The 21,484-nt window shown below is 40.7% G+C and overlaps 1 protein-coding gene across 2 annotated transcripts in view; it reads right to left on the bottom strand.

The window, feature by feature from the left end:
• The window catches only part of TRIM2 (tripartite motif containing 2), a 60,411-nt gene that overhangs the window by 31,374 nt on the left and 7,553 nt on the right, over nt 1–21,484 (bottom strand). For both annotated transcript variants that reach the window (XM_053975725.1, XM_053975726.1), the window contains exons 2-3: nt 6,935–7,116; nt 4,540–4,777 (exon numbers count right to left, since the gene is read on the bottom strand). In XM_053975725.1, coding sequence (XP_053831700.1) covers nt 4,540–4,777; nt 6,935–7,068 — 372 coding nt within the window. In that variant the 5' untranslated portion in view covers nt 7,069–7,116. The remainder of the gene's footprint in view (nt 1–4,539; nt 4,778–6,934; nt 7,117–21,484) is intronic.

The raw sequence follows: 21,484 nt of genomic DNA, 5'->3' as shown, positions 1-21,484 counted from the left end.
TGTTTGGTATTTTTATCTTTGGATACAGTGATTAGAATAATTTAGTATTTCTGTTTTCTACTGACCACCCCATAATAAACATCATTATATTTGCAGCCACATATATAAGAAAGGAAGCATCTCATTGGCATAAAGGTTGTTCAGCCTAAACAACTTTCTTCCTCTTCATTCAAGCATCAGGCAAACACAGAAGCACAAATGATAATAGCAAACACATCACAAAGACCTAATGTGTATCTCTATATAGAAATAGTTGTCTTTGACTCAAATTCAAAATGTTTTGAGAGAAGCAGCTTTTATTTCCCACTATAGTTTTTGTATTATGCATAGATGAAGGAGAAGGAAAACCTAATAATACAATTCAGGCTTCAACTGTCCAGATAGGCTGATTTCTTACGATTTTTTTCCTAGCATCTCTTAATCAGGCAAGACTGATTTCTAACTACAGACAGACAAGCATCACTGGCTTTTTATCTCTCCCCTCCACACCCAATGTGGGCATCACATTTTGTGACACTCCCAGAAAATTTTTCATTGTGACAGGTTTGCCTTACAAAACATCTCAGAAAATGACATTTGCCTCTACCTTCCAAATACAAGACAGCTCTTGGGCAGGATACACTGTAGCATCCAGCACTGGCTTCAGCTGTATTTCCACCAAATTCAACGAGAACACTCCCATCAGCTGTAATGACATGTGAATTTATATCCACTGGTTCTGAAATCCCATCCAGTGATTCCCACCTTAAACCCAACCAGCATATTTCAGCACAATGATGTAACTGGAGACCCATGCACATCTCACTACTGTAATTAAACTGAATTTACAGAAACTTTTAAAACTGCATAATCAAGGATGCAAGTACTTCTGAACTAGATTTCACAAAGCTAAGACAAACTAATTCCAGCCCTTCAAAGTTCTGGTCTTGAGGAAAAAGCTCTCACCAATCACAAGTCCCTCTTCTCTAAAATCACGTTTGAAAAATCACATTGCTCATCCTCTGCTTACTATCTGTTTGAATTAAAAGAGCAGTCTACAGAAAAACAATGAGTCAGCTCTTTGCCACCCACCTTCCTCATGTCACACACACTTGCTTAATTCCTCTGTCCCAGGGCTCGAGTGCACCTTAGCTTTGTATGCTTTGGTTTTCTGAAGAATATAAGTTTGAATTACCTGAGGGTACCTCTGAGATACCTGGTAAAATTTACAATGTGGGTTTTTCTCCCTCCCTAGTCACAGCTTTTGCCTTACCCACAGATTACACTTTAATGGGGTACATGAGTAAGTGACATGGTGGGAAGTACAGAGATGAGGAGAAAAAACAAGGGTTTAAAAGGTAAGATATGAAGTAATTTCATCAGAATATCAAGGAGAGGTTTTTGTTTTTTTTTTTTTTTCCTAAGGGAAGCATACAGGCAATAAGCAACAGCTCCAAAAGTTCAGGAAGTGTTTTTGTAAGCAAGATCTTATGCCTGTCAAGTTGCCAAGCAATGCTATTATCTTTTGAGAAAAAGGTAGTCAGAGTTAAGGCAATCTCTCTTGTTAAAAGGGTTGAATTTAATACTGTGTATCCTCTCTTGTTACACTCTAGAGGCAGAAAATACATTGCCCACCTTCTACATTGTGAAAACATGGATCCTCCCCTCTGAGCTGGTTTTCGGTTCAAATTCAAACAAAACCCAAGTACAGACATTTCAGAGGCTACACCACTCATTACATACAATGGAGTTAGAATTTCATCGTTTTCCCTGCCCTGGCTTCTATACCTGCCCCTTAATGATTGTAGATCAATGTTTCAAGTCCAGAATGCTTTTATACACAAGACCTACAGGTGTTTCACAGCTGAGAAGAAAGCCAATTTTATTTTAATGTGTAGGCAGAAGATAAGAATCTCCTAGTAAGTTCAGACTATGAACTTATGTGCCCTATTATCCTGAATTAACAAGAACATACACTTGTGCTCCATGTTGGGTCAAAATGAGAAAGCATTTTTTTATAGTTCAGGCACAGGTAACCATCTTTTGTATTAAGATACTACAAACTAAGTTTCATTCTTCGTAAGATCACACAGAACAAAGATGCCACAACATAGGATGGGAGGATGTGCACGGAAGGAATAAAGTAAACATACACACATATTGAAAATATGAGTGATTGGAATAGGGGACCAACTGGAAAGGGAAAGTATCTAATCTGCATGGACTGAGGAAGCTACGTTACAAGCAGACAGGCAAGCAAATAAGGAAGTATCTCTGCATCAGTTTCTATCTCATTTCAATCAGAGAGGTTTAAGTCCCGGATGGCTGAAATAATTGAAAAAAAATTGTTTAATCAGAAACTTATTTCCAAGCTAATATGAAGAAAACCTGGTAATATTTAAAAGAAATATATTTGATGCAAATAGTAAAAATATAATGTGTCTGACCCTACCCAAAGCAATATGTAAAAATTAATGGAGGGTGGATTTAGTGCAGAATGACTGCTGGTTTTGTAAAGGCATTCTCCTCCAGCTGCCAGCTCAATCCTTTTTCACTTCCTGAAGCTCCCAGTAAAGTTTCCAGCTGCCAGGCACTTAGAATCATAGAATACCCTGAGCTGGAAGGATACTACAAGGATCATCGAAGTCCAATTCCTAGCCCTGCCAAGGACCACCCCAAGAGTCACACCTGACTTGAGGTGCCTAAAAGCATTGTCCAAATGCTTCTTGAACTCTGGCAGGCTTGATGCTGTGATCACTGCCCTGGGAAGACATTCTGGATGAAGATGTTTTAGACATTTCCAAATATCTAACCTACTTGCCACACAGTGCTCTTGTGTCCTGAACCTATGAAGCCAGCATAATCCCATTTCCTCAGTGAGGCCCTGTGCACCCTTGCAGCCAGACCCACCTGGCCAGCCTCAAGCAGCTCTCCCCAAATCTTACCTCAGTTCCTCCCATCACAAGGACTAATGTGTGCACTTAGCTTTTCATTTCTTAGCTTCACAAAGCTTTAAATTTGAGTCACCCTCAGGCTATCCCCAACCCTCCCAGATACTTACTGAAGCGAGAGGATGTTCCCATCACACACTTACTCAGCATCCTAAATGGCATGCTGTGTTTCAAGGCAAGCCAAGTTAGTTTAGAGGACTTACAAATGCACCTTTCCCTATAAATGAGTTCTCAGAGAGGCATAAGGTGGCATGTTTTTGATTGTAGACAAGACAGGTTTTTTTAAACACACCCAAAGAATAATCAGCTCATAATTTAAAATATAAAACAAATAACACCATAATTTTGACTTTTTTTCTGCATTTCTCAATCAAATGGCTCCTATCAGAATGGCTATGTCAGAAAACAACTATGATTCATTTTAAAGAGAGCAAATAAAATGCAAACAAAAACTAGGAATGCACTAATCAGTAACCACTACATACACATAAGTATAGTACACATTAAAAAACATTATACCAGTTATTCATTAATCAGAGAGTCCAACGTGAGTTCTACCAGTCCACCTAATTCCAACAGAGAAGGAAGGAACTGAGCTATTCCTCTATTACAGTAATCATTATCTATCAGCTGAATTACTCCTATACAACCAATGTACCTACACTGAGTATCAAATAAAACAGTCCCCAGAAAGTTGTCCTAAACTACTGACATGTGTTTCTTGGCTTGCATAGAAGCACAACATTCAGTTTACAATACAGCATTGCTGAGTTTCGCAGTCTCTACTTACATGTTTGCATAAGCTTAGCTATGAGTCAGGAGCTCATATGCCTATCATGAAGTTACACAGGTTAACACTGAAAATTGTGAAGTAAGCAGAGTTAGAGCTGTTCTTGCAGTAATCTGTGAATATTAACTCAGTTGGGGGTACTTGCCAATGAATATACTGATATGATGTGAGGATGTGTGTGAGGACATGCTAGGTAAAAAGAGTAGGTGGAGGGAAAAAACAAAGCAGCCTCCAGGAACTGATATGAGAGATCCACAAAACACTGCAGATAAACAGAAGCACTCTGTTTCTAGCCTGTGCTGATACAAAGCATCCTAAGCGAGGGCTCACCTTTATTTGGCTCTATGTTAATATGTTCACTTACCTTTTGGTACTGCCCCAGTGTGCAGGGTCAGTAAAACTCATAAGGTCCTTGTCACATATTGCCAAACAAACATACAGGTACCCACAGCAACAGTTGTTGCTACAAGTACGAGGGCTAAGGAAACCCAACCCAAAGAAGTAAAGGCACAAGGTTTAGTACTTGCAGGACAATAATTCTGACCAAATGTGCCAAAAGACATCATCATGATGATTGGCAAGATGATTGGTAAGATGACTGGTAAGATAAAGTAACATCCTGACTACTTCAAGATGCTCCACTAAAAGCATTTGAGTTAATTTCAAGAATCACTTGTCTTTTGCTGATTTATTATAAAATCAAAGAAACAGTGTGATTCCACTTCCCCTGCTCTCTCTTTAGAAAAAGACATCCATGAAACCCAGACAAGTCAGCACATATCAATACCTGCACATAGCACAGGAGGCCGTCTCACTTACATTTCCATCATGATTTGGGCAGGAGAGTGGTTTGCCTGCAGCAACAGCAGTGACAGTCTCCAAGATGGAGGACTCCTCAATGCTGTTGTCCGGCGTTCGCTGCAGGACATCCATCAGGTTGGTAATAAAGAAGTTGTTCTGGAGTGCAGAAACCCCTTTCTCTGGCAGAATGGAGGTCTGGCGGCACACGGGGCAAGAAAGGGTTAAGCTATGGGCTGGAATGTAATTCTGTAAACACCTATGGGGAAGGAAGGTGGAAGGAGAAAGAAAGGGAAAGTATCATCAAAGAGGGGAAAAAAAACCCTTTCATCAGTTAAAGAGCTAGTTTGAAATAGTACTACCCCTACTTATAAAAGCACATCAAACAGGCTTCTGAAGCAAAAGTGATTATGGGGAATAATTTTTCTTCTAAATCTTTTTTGACTCTGCCACATGAAAAAAAAGGTTCAATAAGCAGACATCATTAAAAGAGTTACATGCCTTTTTTTGAGATATTCATGCAGTTGATCATGATTTCAGACACCTACTGCATCCTGCTCACAGGACGTTTTATGCAGTAAAAATTTTGAATTTATCTGATAAAGTCTGACAGACATGAAGTTGCATCAAATATTTGAGCCTGTGCCTTTAACTGACTAACCGGTGCTTGACCCTTGTCTGTCCAACAGAATCTCTTTTAATAACTTGTGTTTGTGGGTTTAGTGTTTCAGAGGTAAAACATGGTCCAAATAAAACCATAGGAAATTTTTTCATCTATTTCAATTTGGGAAGTTATTTGGCAGCTATCCAAAATCAACAGAGCTTTTTTTACAACATGGGGAACTACCTGCCAGGTTATCACAGTTTATGTTAAGGGGAGTTTTGGAGGAAATTTTTGTTTGTATTTGATTGGGACGGCGGTGTTGGTGTTTTTCAGAAAAAATAAATTTCACAGAGTATAAACCTGACACAAAAGTTCAGCAATCAACAATATGCACAATATGCAGCAGGCTGGCCTAGGTGAGACTTAAGGCCACTTTTGGCCTTGGAAATAAAGTTAACACCTGGCTGGGCATGCAACATACAATTACATGCAATATCCCATAGTAAGTATGATCCTGTAAGAAGAAACTTTGCAGAATGCAGTTTTTAAAGGGAGGGAGCAGTGCTACACCAAATTCCTCATAGGATGCCAACTGAGAAAGTTTGACCTCACACAGCACCACAGCTCTTGTCCTTTTAAAAGAGTTTTGGTTGCACCACTCATCATCTTCCCCTAGCAGCCCTCCTCCTGACCCCCCAGTAAGGGCTCTGTGAAAGGAGAGCTTAGGCTTTGCACATCAGCACTTCACTGGAAGAGCTCTTCCATCTTCTCTCCATAACCAGACCAGCCTAAGAGGATTCCAGTGAAAACCAGAAGCTAACCTTAGGTTTTACACATGAACAGAAGTCAGGAAACATAACACATGATGGTGAAAATCTTGTCTCACTGACTTCAGTAAGAGTTTCAGTGCTGTCTTTTTGAATGCTGGGATTTCCTGTTGTTCTACAAAAGACCAGTTCATCTGACACAGGCAGAGATCCACAATTTTCTTTCACCCTGTGCAAAGGTAGAGATTCACACCACAATTCTTGCTAAGAGGTGGAAATCTCCTAAATTAAATAAGTGTTCACACCACATACCATTTATAAACATTCTCCTGCCATTCAATATACAATCCAGAGCTGCATCCCATCATCAGACTGAGAACTCTAACCACTAATTCTTCAGCTAACTTTTATGCAGGTGCTGTATTTTCTCCACAATTTGATGGATAATGCAACATTAAAGTCTCATTATGCATATTCAGTTCATTCAGCCGAATACAGTAAAAGGCAAGTTGCTGGTTTATCACATCTCTTTCCAGAGAGTTTCCCACTTCAGTCAACCAAACTGCAGAATAATGAAGACATTTAATCTCAGGTTATTAATAATGCATGTATCATGTCTAACTCTTGGACATTAAAGGATGGGATAATTACTTATCGGCTTAGTAAATCAACAAAGAATTTTTAAAATTGTTTCTAATTATATGATAACCAGAATAAATTTGACACCATTAACTTGAGGTCCAAATTCTGGCTATCATCACCTTTCACACTGTAGTAACCATATTCATTAGTTTAATTAGATTTACTTTTTGTTTACTCATGCATAAAGGGAATGTATTCCAAATATGCCACTGCTGTCTCTTCTTCCTGCCTGTCACAAATGTGTTTTTCTACATCCCTGCCTCTCCAGCCTTCCCAGACTTTATCATGCCTTAACACCACATTCACAAGTAGAGGGAAAAGTCCCTGTCCACTAAAGGATGCCTTGTCCTCTGCTTGCAGCAGGACACAAATCTGGAGTTACCAGCATGAGGAAAGGACTTACCTCTCACAGAAAGTGTGCAGGCAGGGAAGTACTTTGGGATTCTTGTAACGGTCCAGGCATATGCTGCAAATCAGAAACTGCTTGTCAATCTGACGGACCACAGGACTTGGGATGTTGGAGCCTTCACTGGCCATCCTAGACCACTGACATATGGGTCCTGTTCCCTTCTACCCTGCACAGTGCTGGAGCAGAGTGGGGAAAATAAGAAAAGAAGAAAAATGGCTTATAAACTCCATGAAATAACAAAATCATTGACTAATCCACTCGTGTTTTATCCTTATGCAGGAATTCATACTTCCATATAAAACCAAAACAAGAAAGAATGAAACTTCTAATATGGTTTATCACTGATGACAGCAAGGGAAACAGTCAGCAACATCGACAATACCTCTGCCTGAGCATTCTGGAAAGGCATGCTGCCTCTAGACTGAAAGTTACGGGGCTGTCTGGTTTTAAAGAAAACCGATGATAAAAACATTCTTGAGCCAATAGGTTCAGCCAGTGCTAACAAACATCGGATTTCTTACATCGACAGTACCACTGGCAAAATGCTCAAACTGGAACTGCACCAGCCAGTCAAATGGCTGCATCACAGAGTTTGAGAATTATTTACCTAACAATTTTTTTCCCTTGTCGGTGCTGGTATTGCCAAAAATATCGTAGATTTTGACTTCAGGAAGACCCCAAGAAGGAAGCTCCAGAACCAGCCAGCCCCCTGAGAAGGGAATGCTCAAATTCTGCATCACCAGTAGGGATGAGGTAGGCACAATGAAAATCCTCATGATAAAAGAAACAGAGCAAAGAAGAGGCAACTGATAGCCACTGATAACCAGCAACAGTACGGTGAAGGATACATGAAGCACATCCAAATAATAAATGCAATAAAAATGTCATTCTAGGCAGAACGAGTAGTAAGAATCATGTTTCTAGGACTGAGGATTCTTCATAATCTGGCATACAAAGCATGAAATAAAAGGCTAAGAAAAAGGTCTACTAACTGTTAGAATTAAAATCGCAGGTTAAAGAGATGGCAGCAGGCTTGGAACGCCTCCTGTCCTAGAACAAGGCACAGGGAGAGAAAAATGTAGGTTCTTTTCAGCTGGAGATACAGATTATAGCCAATAATAGAATAAAATGTGAAGAGAAGACAGGAGGAAAAGGATGGAAGCAACCATAGAAAAAAAGTAAACTGCCTGCTAAAATAGTTTAGGAAAACCTGGCAAGCAGAGTCCCCGGCAGGGTGGCCCAGCAGGAACTCCTCTCCATCAGCATTTCTAGCAGGCTGAAGTGCCGGGAGGCGCAGGCGTGACTGTCACAGCACTGAGTTCTGCCAGACCTCCCGCACCCACAGCAGAACCTGGCTTCTCTTCTCTCTGAGCTGCAAGCCCAGCTGGGCTTCTTCTCTGCAGGTACACTCCTGAGGAGTCTACCTTCTCCCTAAACAATTTCTACCCCTTTTTAGTCACCCATTTCAGACAATTTAGATCTAGCTTGAGGGCAGTTCAGGCTTTCCAAGACAGAAACAACAAGCCCTCTACTGATCATGCTCAAAGCTCTCTCAATTCCAGAATGCTTTGCATGACCTGTGTAGCATTTTATTGTTAATGTTACATTAGGTCTTCTTCCTGTACTTGAATGAATGGCACACTAGTCTGTCAGAACCCATGCTGCTCTTCCTGAGCTGTGTAATGAGCCATACGGGTATGTTTTACTTCTTACACTGAGCAAGGGGCTGTTTCTAGGATAATGACAGTGATTATGGATCCTAAGTCAGCTGTTCTGGCTTCCCTGATAACAGGTTCCTGGGGTATAGCCTCGGTGTTAGCAAATACAGCGGCATAAAGTTATTCACACTTCAAATACCCAACAGCAGTAACTGACATTTAATTCAATGGGAAACACTTATGGCAGGCTCTTTTGTTTCCTTTTTTTTCTGAGGAAGGGGAAACTGCAATGACAAAAATTGCTCTAATACTCATATCATGTTTGTTCATGACCCAAAAATGCATGATTTGTGGACTGATAATATTTGCATGTCTTTTTCATCTTTTTTAATACTTAAAAAAAAATTTCTTTCCCCATAGTAAGATAAAATGCATTACATAAAGCCATTTTTTTTTTCCTATTTAAATGACAAAAATCACAAAGAATAAACCTTAGGGGATCAATTAGCAAACCATGTTACTTTTAAAAAGCTTGAGTTAAAGGTGGCTTTACAAGAAGTGGAACCAAAATATCTGGCTTTTACAAAACGGAGTAGAAAGACCAGACAATCAAATACCCATTAACATATTCATACATTTGGCAGCATAACATGCAGAACATCAGCATGAAAAAGAACATCAGTGTTTCAAAAAGAAAGTTCATTTCCCCGCTTACACAGCTGTGTTTGCCTCCCACTCTCCCTCCCCAAATGTTAGGGGCAGGGACCCAAATAAAACAGGGAAGATAATCAGAAGCAGGAGGATTTCTTATCAAAAGCATGGTTTCCAAATTGGACACACCAACAGTATAATTTTTTTGTTATAGACTGAACACATACTGGGAAAAGCTGTACTTAAGATATGAAAAAATAGGTCTCCAGTGAATGCCGCCTGTCATTTAACAGAAGAAAGTCCTCTAGCGCCCAGGTATTGTCTGTATTTCATCTTTCCCTTATCAAGTAAAGTTACACCAGTAAATAGTGCTTGCACAAGAAAATCTGCTTCTGGCTGAAAAAATTAATATTGATTTAACCTGTTTTTCAGCTTAGTTTTGCACATTCCCCCAATGTCACCACAAAATCAAGTAATTCTTAGCATTTCATACACAAATCTCATGCCAGCTACTTTATTTTTCAAATGCTCATGCTTTAAGCTTTGCCAGTGAAAGAAACCATTAATGATTCAGAAATAAGTGATTTTAGTACTCTGTATTTTGTCTGAAATGCAGCAGGCCATGACTGTCATTTATCCCCTGTGTTCACATAAATCAGATTTAAAACATGCACCTAGAAACAGAATTTCATCTGTACATTTCAAGCTTTGGCCACTACCTGGTACAACTTCTCACACAAATAGTCCCTTTAAAAAAATCTTTTGAGAATGAGATTTGCAGGATTCTGCAGCCTCTCTAAGGCAATTCCACCTTTGATGTAATCTTGATAAATGTGATGTAGCTATGAGAAGGATGATTTTGCTCATTTACTCAATGAAGGCAACTGTACAATCAAAGACTATTTGAAGAAAATTTAGACATTTTAGACAATGTTTTTGAATTTCACCAGACAGTATTTTTTTCTGATTTACTGCTATGCTTGCAGCAACATAAGTTTTAAATGCATTAGCAGTGGGAGATTTTGCAAAGTGACACTACTTTTACAAGAAAAATGTTCGGTTTTTTAGCAGCATCTTCTGGGCTCAAAAACTGCCAGAGTGCTTTTCAGAGGTTCATTATGTCTCACAATCAGAATAGAGCAGCTAAAGCATGAGCTTCGAAAACAGGGCTATCACTTCTCCATGTAGTTACACTTCATAATTTAAACATGCAAAGCTAAAGGACTAGGAAACATTACACCAAACAAGACATAAGCCCCCACCCATTTATCTATGCCACAAACAAACACACACTCAAAACCAAATTCGGGTTCGCTAAAGGGTTCTGAAATTTACTCCCTTTGTCGCCTTTTTGAGGCTCAAGAATCGCGATATTCCCAGCCACCCCAGAAACAGCATTACTCTTTTTCCTTCTGCTTGGAGATACGATTTTCATTTAAAATAAACTAGACCGCAAAGAAAGGAGAAAACAATGGCTCTCTAAGCTAGTGGAAAGGTTTGCCCCGCTATGCATGCATGCCTTCAGGAAAGCCAGGGTGCGGCCCCACCCATATGAAAGGAACTTCCTATAGCACTGGGAAAGGGGTGGAAAAAAAAAAAATCAAGTTAGGTATAGCAAATAACAGTTCCAGAAGAGCTGTTTCAGGTAAATAGAGACATGTAATAGAAAAATGCACCCTTTCTACAGGTATCCTCAAATGAGCTCTGGAACTCCTGAAAATTCTCTATTCGTTTTCCAGTCGAGAAAAGATATTGGGGAATCAAGTAACTGTTCACGTCACAGGATTTTATTCCTGAAAGAGCAGAATTCTGTGTTACGATACACTGCTGTCTCTGAAATCTACCCAGCCAGAGCTGCAACTAGCCTGAAAGTACAGCCTGAGGAGAACGAATTGCTTGCAGCTAATTCATCCTCTTCTTATCAATGGTATTCACAACCTAGAGGGTCTATTCATGTACTATGAATGAATAGGTTTCCAATGGCAACGTTTCCAAAGGAACAGTTAGGCCTCCAGAGCCATAAGAAAGGGTGGGGAACCTCAATAATGTTGCTTCAAGGACTGGGAGAGCTGAGCCTTTAAAGTCCTTAAAACAGATAAATCACCTGTCCACAGTCTGTAGGAATAAAGAACAGATTCAAGCCATTTCTAGCAACAGCCCCCAGATTAGCCAATACAGAACACACTGAGCAAATTAATAATCAGAACAGCCACACAGTCCACTTGTGTAAAAGGCTTGATAAGCTAAATTTGCATTCCTTTCTCTCCCACTCTTGCAAGCAGCTTAGTGCCTCGTTTAAAACACAGCAACCCTCTTCATTCTTACAGCATGCAGAAATGTAATGAACAATCAGGGGCCAAAACAGAAGCAACCCAGCAGCAGCCACCAGGAATAACACTGAGCAAACTTGAGCATTTCAGACCTACCCATCTTCGTAGAAAAATAGCTTAATCAGTGCAGTGCTGAGGATAAAATCTTGCAGGGACGGAGCTGCAGTTCCGCAGTAATCCAAACGAACAAACCATCATCTGTTAATATTTCAAGCCTCACACATAAAACTGCTAAGGAATCCCTATCACAGCACAATCATTATTAGAGGCACAAGAGATTTTGTGCTCTAAGGAATGATGCTCCATTCCATGAAGAGGACAGGTGGAAAGAAAAATGGAAGAATAAGAGGAGGCCCAGTGAAGTCGTCATGAATTTTTTTTCCTCCCTGGGTCATTTACAAGTGGGAGACCCCTTCAGGATTCAAACCAATCAATCTTTATTTAGCACATCTTTTTCTCACTCAGCCTGTGTAGAAAGACTGCAGCAAATGGTGCAAGGGATTGTGGGATGGGGATGCAGCAGAGAGCTGCAACCAGATTCGCTGGGTTCTTTTTTTTTTTTCCTCCCTACTCAGCAATCAGCTGTTCCGAGGCTCAGAGCACGGCCATTGAATTTGGTCACCAGAATGTTATTACAGGATTAGCAGGCGGAGACAGCTACCACCGCGCATCTGGCATGTCAATGTAGCTAAGAAATACATATGCAAATACTACTCACAAATCGGAAAAGGATTTAACTCTGAAGGAGAGAGTAAATATTACATAACATCCATTATCAGGATAGCTGCCAGAGATAAAACGAAAGCACTTTCATTTATAAAGAAGATAAAGTTTAACACTTAATGATTCTACTCGGATTTTTCCAGGATTCTGGTATTTCTTGGAACGTAATTTTTCCCTGCTCCAACTTTTAGAAGCAACAAAAGACCCCACAAATGATCTTTGTCTCTCTCCGGATGTTTAAAGCAGAATCAAAGAGCCTCTCCAGAAAAGTGTGCTACTGACACACAAACCAGCAGCAGCTTCTTCTGCTACAGAGCCATATATTTGATCTGACTCAGTCTCAAGTCAAATATTCAAGGCAGCAATAGTAAACTCATATTCAAGGAATTTAAGAATCAAGGCTAATACACTGTTCAAGTTTTCTATAAACATTAATGTAAAAGTATATTATCATAGTTGATCTATTTACTTGCTTACATTTTTTTTAATTCACAGATCAACTCTGATTTTACTAGGCTGTTACCAAAGAAATAAAAAAATTTGGTGCCTGCTATTTTTCATCTATGCTGAGAACCTTGTTAAAAAGATGCTCGTGAATACACAGACACCACGAAGTAAAGCAACATAGAATTAGCTTTGTCTTCCAGTATAACAGCTGGTGGGTTTCACAGACAAGGTAGTATTTGCATCTCTAAATACAGTGTATCTTTTCTTTTGAAAAAAACAAATCATATGCAAGCATTTCAGCTAACTGAGGCTAACAAAGCTTCCCACAAATAAAAGAACACAAAGCACCATTTGCATCAATAAGAAAACACGTGGGGCTTAAATACTCTCTTTGCTACCCTGACTTAATTAGGACACATATAGACATTTTAGAAGTTTAAAATATTGTCCCAAGCTCTTTAAACACAGTTTCTAGATAATATTTATTCCATTCTTGAACTGATGAGTTAGGTAGTATTAATAATCATTTAGTGTGACTGAATTGTAATCTAAATTCCTGTTGAAAATACAAATTCTGCACACATCCTTTACTTTCTACTTGGCGATCATTTAGCCAGATCATTTTATGCATCAGGCAGATCCAGCCTGGTTTCCCTGGACAATATGCCCACAGGGTGATGGCATGTTGTAATCCAGTTTATAACCTGAAATGAAACATCAAGCAGCGTGTGGCATGTATTACAATTTGGGGTGCCTGTGCCAAAATACTGCCCCTCTAACTCCCTTAACATATGCGGAACTCAATCAAAGAGAGAGCACAAGGTATGTTTCATTTTAGCTCCAACATTCAGGAGCAGCAGAATTCACAGTTTAAAAGAAAGCCAGAGATTTCAGGCATGTTTTTGGAGAGGTAGATTTTTTATCTTTGTTTCAGGGAGTTTTTTGTTTTTCTTTTTAAACTGTCTGGGGAATCCCTATTGTAAAGAACAAGCAAAAGATTTCACTCCCACAGCAAGAAGATCCAAGGCTTTTATTTCTGCCAGTGGAACAAAGACACTTTAAACAAAAATTAAGTGATAAAATTCAGGAGTGCAACCCCCAGAACTGAAGTGGAAGACTGTCGGACAGAAGCATGCAGACATCATTTAGTCGCTTGCTTTCCCTTGCTCATTTACATACACTGCATTTACATACACTAAAACAGAATGACCAGTATCACTCAAATTACTATTTCCATTTATGGTCAGTAGTAAGGACTACATACCCCTCAGAACAGATTCCATAACATACCTCATGGCCAAAGGAGACTGCTGGAGCCACAGCTGCAGCCACTCTGATAGGGAAATACACCTCCAAATGAGAGATTCCTTCAAAGTACTGTTCTCTTACAATTAACTCTGAGAAGTTGCCTGCTGACAATGAGCTGATACTCCACAAATTATCCTGCTTCTTCAAAAGAACAACAACGTGCTACTGTGGCAAGGAAACTGAGACAAAAGGCATAGCATTTCCCTGAGATTTTCCTTGTTACGTGTTGATATGTGGGTTCCTTCTCCTTAGTGAGGAGGAAATTGATTCAGTCTTGCACTTTACCCCCACAGCAATTACAACCAGACTCATTCAAATAGGTTTATTGTATGTGTATGTCTTTTGTGCTGGGAGATGGGGGTGGGGGTGGTCATTATATACTTTGTTTTGTTTGTTGTTTTTCTGGTTTTATTTAAAAAAGAGTAAGCTACTTTTCCTCAGAAAATTGCTGCATTTCATTGTTGCTGTTGACTTATCTGTGTCACTGCTGACTACAGAAGAAAGTTCTGGAGAAGAAAATACATAGTACATGCCATCTTCACAGTGCCATGGAAGAGTGATCTAACTTCTGTTGTCATCCTCTGTAAATGTCCTGGGTTTTGAATAACTTATTGTTTTCCCTGTTCCAAACACAACCTGAATTCATTTTCTTAGGGAGGCCATGATTAGTAAGCAACCAAAAAACCTCACAGTTAACTTACAGGTTATATTGATAATACAGGTAGATATTGATAATATTAAATAAGTCATCCAAACACTCCAAATTAAGATTAATGGTCTGCACTGAAGCCTACACTATAAACTGACTGAATGGAGAGTAGTCTGCTGTACAAAAGTGATTTTAAGGTCAGCAGAAAAAAATTATTGGGTTAGTTCAAACTAAATGACCAGCTAATACAGTCCTGGCAATTCAGGCTGACTGAAAAGCAAGAGATGTGAGAGACCAGAAATCAATTACCCAAAGCCAACATGCTAGAAATGAGGATTAGTTTAGGATCACAAATATAGGATAGGATGGGCTGGTACAGCCATTACACAGCTCCACACATCCTTAATTTGACCCTGGTGCCAGGAGAGCAAGTGGGGTGAAACAGCCAATCTTTGTCATTGTGGAGCCATGCCCACAACCAGGAATCAAGAGGCCTAAGTCTTCCTTATGAGCCAGTGGCCTTTAACTTCACCACTGTGGCTGTGAACCCACACAGACCCAGCAGCTTCCAGAGAGCAAGTGCAACTTCCAGCCCTCACTCCACATTCTCCAATGGTCCAGGCTGCAGCTCACACCATCTGAGAACAGCAACAGCTTCCTCCCACTGTGGGTTTGTAGCCAGAGGGCATATCTGCCCCAAAAGGAGCTCTGCTAGGTCCTGGTTCCTTCCCACCAGCCACAGCCATGGGCCATGGTCACTCCCTCATCTTATGATCCAGCAGAGCAGATGCTTTTTCCCAAAGCTTGTCATCCAACATAAGGGATTTTTCATAGCCTGGGAGGCAAACAACTTGAAAGGTTTACCTGGGTTGTAATGCTGGCCTGCTGGAAACTTTCCCAGCAGCCCAGCACCCATCCTCCTGTGACTTTGCCACATTCTTTTATTTCCTTCTACCTTCTGCTTATGTCTAGTTTAGCTTGCCAAGGTTGCGGCTTTTGCAGCACAACTGCAGCACGGCTGGGACAGCCTGGCCTCCCTGCTCAGCCAGCCTGAGCCTTTCTGGCAGGACTGCATTTCCTGCCTCTCTCCACCACGGAAGTTGCAAGTCAGGCAGCACCAGACACAAACTGCTTTTCTCCCCTCCGTGTTATCCATTCTCTTCCCCTTATTGCCATTAACGTGGCACTGCAGCCACCAGAAACAAGCTCTGTATTCTGGCATTCCTTCTGCACAGCAATGGGCTGACCTGTTATCCCATCACTGTCAGATGCAGATGTCATTAATTAGATTTTTTTTAAATAGTTTTCAGCTGCTGAAGGCACAGGAATAACAGGAATAGAATCCACTGCTACAAATTAAAGCCTTGCTTAATAGTGTTACATGTTTAATGATTTATTCTTTTTTCTTCCTCCTTTCTCCATCTTGTAATCAAAGCTTACAAAAGGGTGAGACCCTGAAACATGGGTGGACCTCTTAAGACATCGACATACTAATGCTTTATACTCCAGTTTCTGGAGGGAAGGTTATGGCTGGCATCTAATACCCATGTTTCTTCTCTCTCTTCATCCCACAACTTGTACCTCTGCTGTACCCCTTCTCCACCCCGGCTTGGAGATGAATAGTCCTGCTTCTATGCCCAGAGACCCCATCTCCCAGCTGTCTTGTCCTTGGATGGAGAGGGGACCTACTGGTGGCTGCACTGCACACACCAAGGGACAAGTCTGGCAGGTTAGAATTTCTGTGATCACACAGTCATCTCCAACTGAGAGCTTATTTGTCTGACTCAGGTTTTCAGGACCTCTTTTTGAGTCAAGGCCTTGCACAATAAATTCCAAAACAGCTGGAACACACTAAATTTACTGCACGTGAGAGGACGATGCATGAATAGGCATCCATGAATCCCCAACCAAATACCCCAAATTCTCAAAAATGAGATTTCAAAGAGAAGGGGTAGGAAATGAATGGAAAGGACACACCAAGGGAAAGAACAGGATAAAAGTATCAGGTTAAATTACAGCATCAGAATTGTAATTTAGGGTCCTTTCCATGTTTAATAAAATGTCATATTCTCAGGTGAGCTTCTAAAAAAATCTGCAATAAGGTATGTCCAATTAATTATTTCAGGGACTAGATGTTGTGCAGTCATGAGTAAAAGAATTTTTAATTGTATACTTGCCATCCAAAGCAGTAAGTCAGAGCATCTCTACTGAAAAAACCCTACCCTGGCTACCAGTACTGTTACTATCACTCTTAGAGTTGCACATTTTTGACTCTCTAGGTCTACCTATTTTGTGAAGAGTGACAGGTCTCTGTTCAGCCTTTATAGGTACACAGGCTCAAATAAAACCAAGCTGAACTGACAAATAATTAAAACTGCACATCAAAACATTGCTGCTTCCATAAACACCTGCTGTGAAACGTTACTTGAAATAAAAGTGCTCCATGAAGACTCCACATTAAATACTGTTAGCATTTCCAGGAGCAGGAAAACAGGCAGTAGAGCAAAAAGGAGGCTGATCAGGAGTCTATTTGGAAAAACTTTGTCGCTCGTCTTTTCTACATACTGTTAGATATAAGATATGCTGAAAAATGCTCTAGGCATTTTCTTCAGAGTTGCTGAGCAACAGGGAAAAAATGCAAACAGAAAATGCTCAATGCTTTTGATATTGAGCTGTGTGGTGAAAATTGTAGAGAACATCCCCTCCACTCCCTCCTGAGACTGGATCTGCCCCACGCTGCATGTCCACTGCAGCTCTCACTTTAGCAGAGGTAACACACTTCAGGTGCTGGAGTTTAGTCACACATTCTCTGATGACCACCAAGAAGTTACTCTGTTGTTTCCATTTAATTCAGTAGGATTCTGGTGAACTAGCATGAAGTTCAAATCAGCAAAGGAGAAGGTAGCACTCAGCAATCACTACAAGCCATGTAACTTCTTCACAAAATTAACTAAGGAGAGTGCCAACGTTTAGAATGTTTTTCTTGCAGCCTTCAAAACTCCCGCCCCCCATCAAATATAACAGATGAAACATAAACCAGAAGGTAAAGAAACTTAAACCACCTTAGGTGTCTCACAGCAAGAAATGGGAGCTAGAATCTAAGTATTAAAAAAAGCAAAAATGGAGGCAGAAAGGGAAGGAATTATCATCTTCTTAGCACAAAAACACATTACTGGGATAAGGACTAAGACGGAGGGAGAGAAAAGAGCCCCTCTGAAGCATGTGAACAGCCTGAAATCAGGTTCACATCCTCTGTAACATTTATGTTGTTTAAATACAAAATACTGGTTGCTGCCTCTCCATATTTACCTTAGCTTTTGAACAGTACCCACCTCATTTTCTTGTCCACAGCCCAGCAGTGAGGTTAACTTCTCTATCTGCCAAGTCTTCTTCTGAACCAAAATAGCTTTCAAAAACACAGCAGAAAGTCTAAACATGTATATCGTCCTTGGGTTCAGAGAAAACCTTGCTCAAGCATTAAGTGGCCGGCAGAAGTTTACCCAGGCAGGCTCTTTATGTTGGCAAAAGTGCAATGCTGAACTTTCACAGCAAGTAGGTAAACAGCAGGTAGTCTGGCAGCACTAGCAGTAGTGAGAAACAATGTCAGGACAACCTTGGCAAAAGGAGCTCTGTGGGTTTTAACAATGGTTGTGGGCACAGGAGCTGAACAGACCAAACAACCACAGCAAAAAGCCATCTACAGCTCTCGGTGGGAGCTCAAAGTGCACAGAGCTTGAGTGTGCCAGCTGTGACGCTGTGTCCTCTACCTCCACACTCACAGGGACACTCTATTTGACTTTCCAGCAGTCAGTTCCAGCAGTTCAAAACCTGGAAACACCCAATGGCTGAACTTCACCCAGTAAACATGCCAGTCCCCAGCAAGGGCACTCATTTGCTGATTGCATGCCAGCATTCCTATTTAAAGAACTGTTGTTATTGGAAATAGCTGAAACCTTTCTACAGCAGGGATTAAGTGCTCCCTGCACCTTGGGCCTTGCCTGCAGGAATGCATCAATTCCCAGCATGTGCTTCCACAGCAGTTTTACCACAGCCACAGTAACATGCGTTATCTGCCTGAAAAGTCCATCAAACCCCTGACCCCCAGACAGTCCTTCCAAGCAGCCGCTCTGGCTCAGCCCACGTTTTCCTCAAGCCTTCTCCCTGAGGCACAAGATTTTATACATGACACAAAGCTGTCTATCTCTACCCTTCCATCTCCAAAAACAACTCTCCTAAACTTCCTCTTAGACATCTCTTGCAGGTTCAGGCCAGATGCCCAAAGGCCCTTACGGGGCATTGCCAGGCTACTCATAAGCAAATGCTCAGCTCTGATGTAGGTTAGATTTCTGCAAAAATTACATTCTCAGGAGACCTTGTACATACACTCCTGCATGAATGTCAGTCTTTTCAACTGGCATCACGACTTAGGAAGCAACAGCTAATGAAAGAGGAGAAAAGCAGAACCACTCATACGCACAATTTTAAGACTCTCACAAGCTGAACTGAGATATACAGGCCATTCATTTCTACATGAAAACGCATTCATTTTACGTTACAGGAAAACCAGTCCATTGTTGTGTACATTAAAAGCAAATTAGGAGACAGTATAGGAAACTATAATATAACAAACGTGTGAATGCATCCGTCTGTTTAAACAAAAAAGGCACTTGGAAAAAAAAAGTCTGGCATCAGGAGAGATAGGAACAATATTGTCTTAAATCAATCACATTATCACTTGGATTGTGATAGCACCTGGCAATCTCTTTCAAGTACCAGAATCCTGCTGTGATAGGCACCTGCGACACAGCATACAAGCTCCCTTGCAAACATAGGTAGCCTGTATCTAGGCCAAACACAGACTGTTGCTATGTGACTGCATCTGTGACACTAGGTACTTTCTACACTACGAAGTTTGCATAGCCAGCCATCAATTTAGATAAGGACTATCTTTGTAAAGAAAGAGGCTGAAGACAGTGGCTTATATAGCATGAAACTCTTGCAGTTCCATAGGTGCAGATCTTAGCACCCTCTTTCCTTTGCAAATTCTGTGAGTGGATATAAACTGCCTGAGATTTCAGAACTAGTCCTTGTGATAACTGTGACAAGCTGCACCATTTTGTTACTGAAACAGATGATACATTGAGAAATCCTAGTGGAAAACCAGTTACAAACAGGACATGGAGACAACCCTACCTCAGGTACTGAACTTCTCTGTTGGGATCCATCCCCTTACAGGCCATCAATTGTTGGCATCAGTGCTTGGCACCAGTTGATGATGGATGGGAACTGACTGTCACTGTTAGTTTATTATCTTACTGTAAGACTTTCATACCTTCTCTCTGTGAGCTCTCACAGGCAGCTCTCACAACACTGACTCCTTTTCTCTTTCTTCTTACAGCTGACTGACTGCTACCTGTCCCTATCATGACTGCCTGACCCTTTCTGTCCCTAGCAGCACATGCTAACCCTTACTGTCCCTATCATGAACACCTGACCCTCACTCCTCACAGCAGCAGAGCCAACTGACTCCAACTCTCCTCTCAACCAGCTAACCCACTCTTTTAGAACACCCATCCTTACTGGACCATCCTTACTGGACACAGCTGCACCCTATTAAGGGCAGGTCTTACTGGACACAGCTGTGACCTATCCTCCCACACTTCTCCAACTCATATTCCACAATGAGCAGCTCTTAGGATGTATTTCAAATAACTTAAATGCTTTTGGAAGGTTGATGAAACAGTAGTCATTAGGTTTTTGGCAGGTGGAGTCCACTTGAGTTAAATTTTATTCACGATGTATTGTTTCTTCACTATTTGTATCTATTGCTTCTTACTATTCCTTTTTACAGGCCACAGAGGAGAAGCCTCTTTTGTGGACACCAGTAATGAGCTGGATAATTCTTCACCCTGTGAGCTGTGAAACCCATTGTCCAGGATGCTACAGTTGTTAATAATTTACAGACATTCCAGGAGAGTGGGACAAATTCCTGGTAAATAAATTTATTAAAGACACCACCTCTACCAGAAACTGAACTGGAAGCACAAATCATTGAATACAGAAGATCATTCTGAAGAGTACCATAATATATCTCTGATCCATTCTTGTGCTCTTCTGTAGGCATCTACTGCCAGCAACCATCCAAATTATAAGGCTAGGCTAGATTTACTTTTGATTTGACCCATGCAAACCTTCCAATTACTCAGAGCAGACATCACAGGAGCCGTCATAGTAACCACTCCCTTTTGGCATAGTTAATGGCCATGAATGGCTTTACAGGGCTGCTTCTATCACTTTGCAAAGCTGGGCCATTTAGGGATGTCAGGTGAAATGAATCCCTCAGACATCTGCCTTATTACACCACAGTTGCATGAGGAATGCCACTCAGGGTCAAAGAGTAGCTTTAGCAGGTACACTCATTTAAAGTCATAAAAACAAGACTCCCAGCAATGGTGAATGACTAAGCATCACTCCAAGCAGAGAACCCTTTTACAGTGAATACAATAATAACCTAGCACTTATTTTCCCCCTTCCTTTTACCTTTTTTAATTTACTTCATCCTTAAGACAAAAAAAAAAAAAAAAGAGACTTCCAGTGATACTTCCTTTTTCTGGTTTCTCTGTATAGGTATTATATATTATATAATGTGTACAGGTATTATTAATGTATTAAGCAATGTCATAGAGCTTGGGGAAATGATGCCTTGATCACAATCCTGGTTCTTCTCATTTAAAGGCTGCCCACCTTCATCATCAGAGGTCCCTTTGGATAGTGCACA

Source organism: Vidua macroura, chromosome 4 (genome assembly GCF_024509145.1).
Source record: "Vidua macroura isolate BioBank_ID:100142 chromosome 4, ASM2450914v1, whole genome shotgun sequence".
Classification (NCBI taxonomy): domain Eukaryota; kingdom Metazoa; phylum Chordata; class Aves; order Passeriformes; family Viduidae; genus Vidua; species Vidua macroura.
This window is presented reverse-complemented; position numbering and strand designations above follow the sequence as displayed.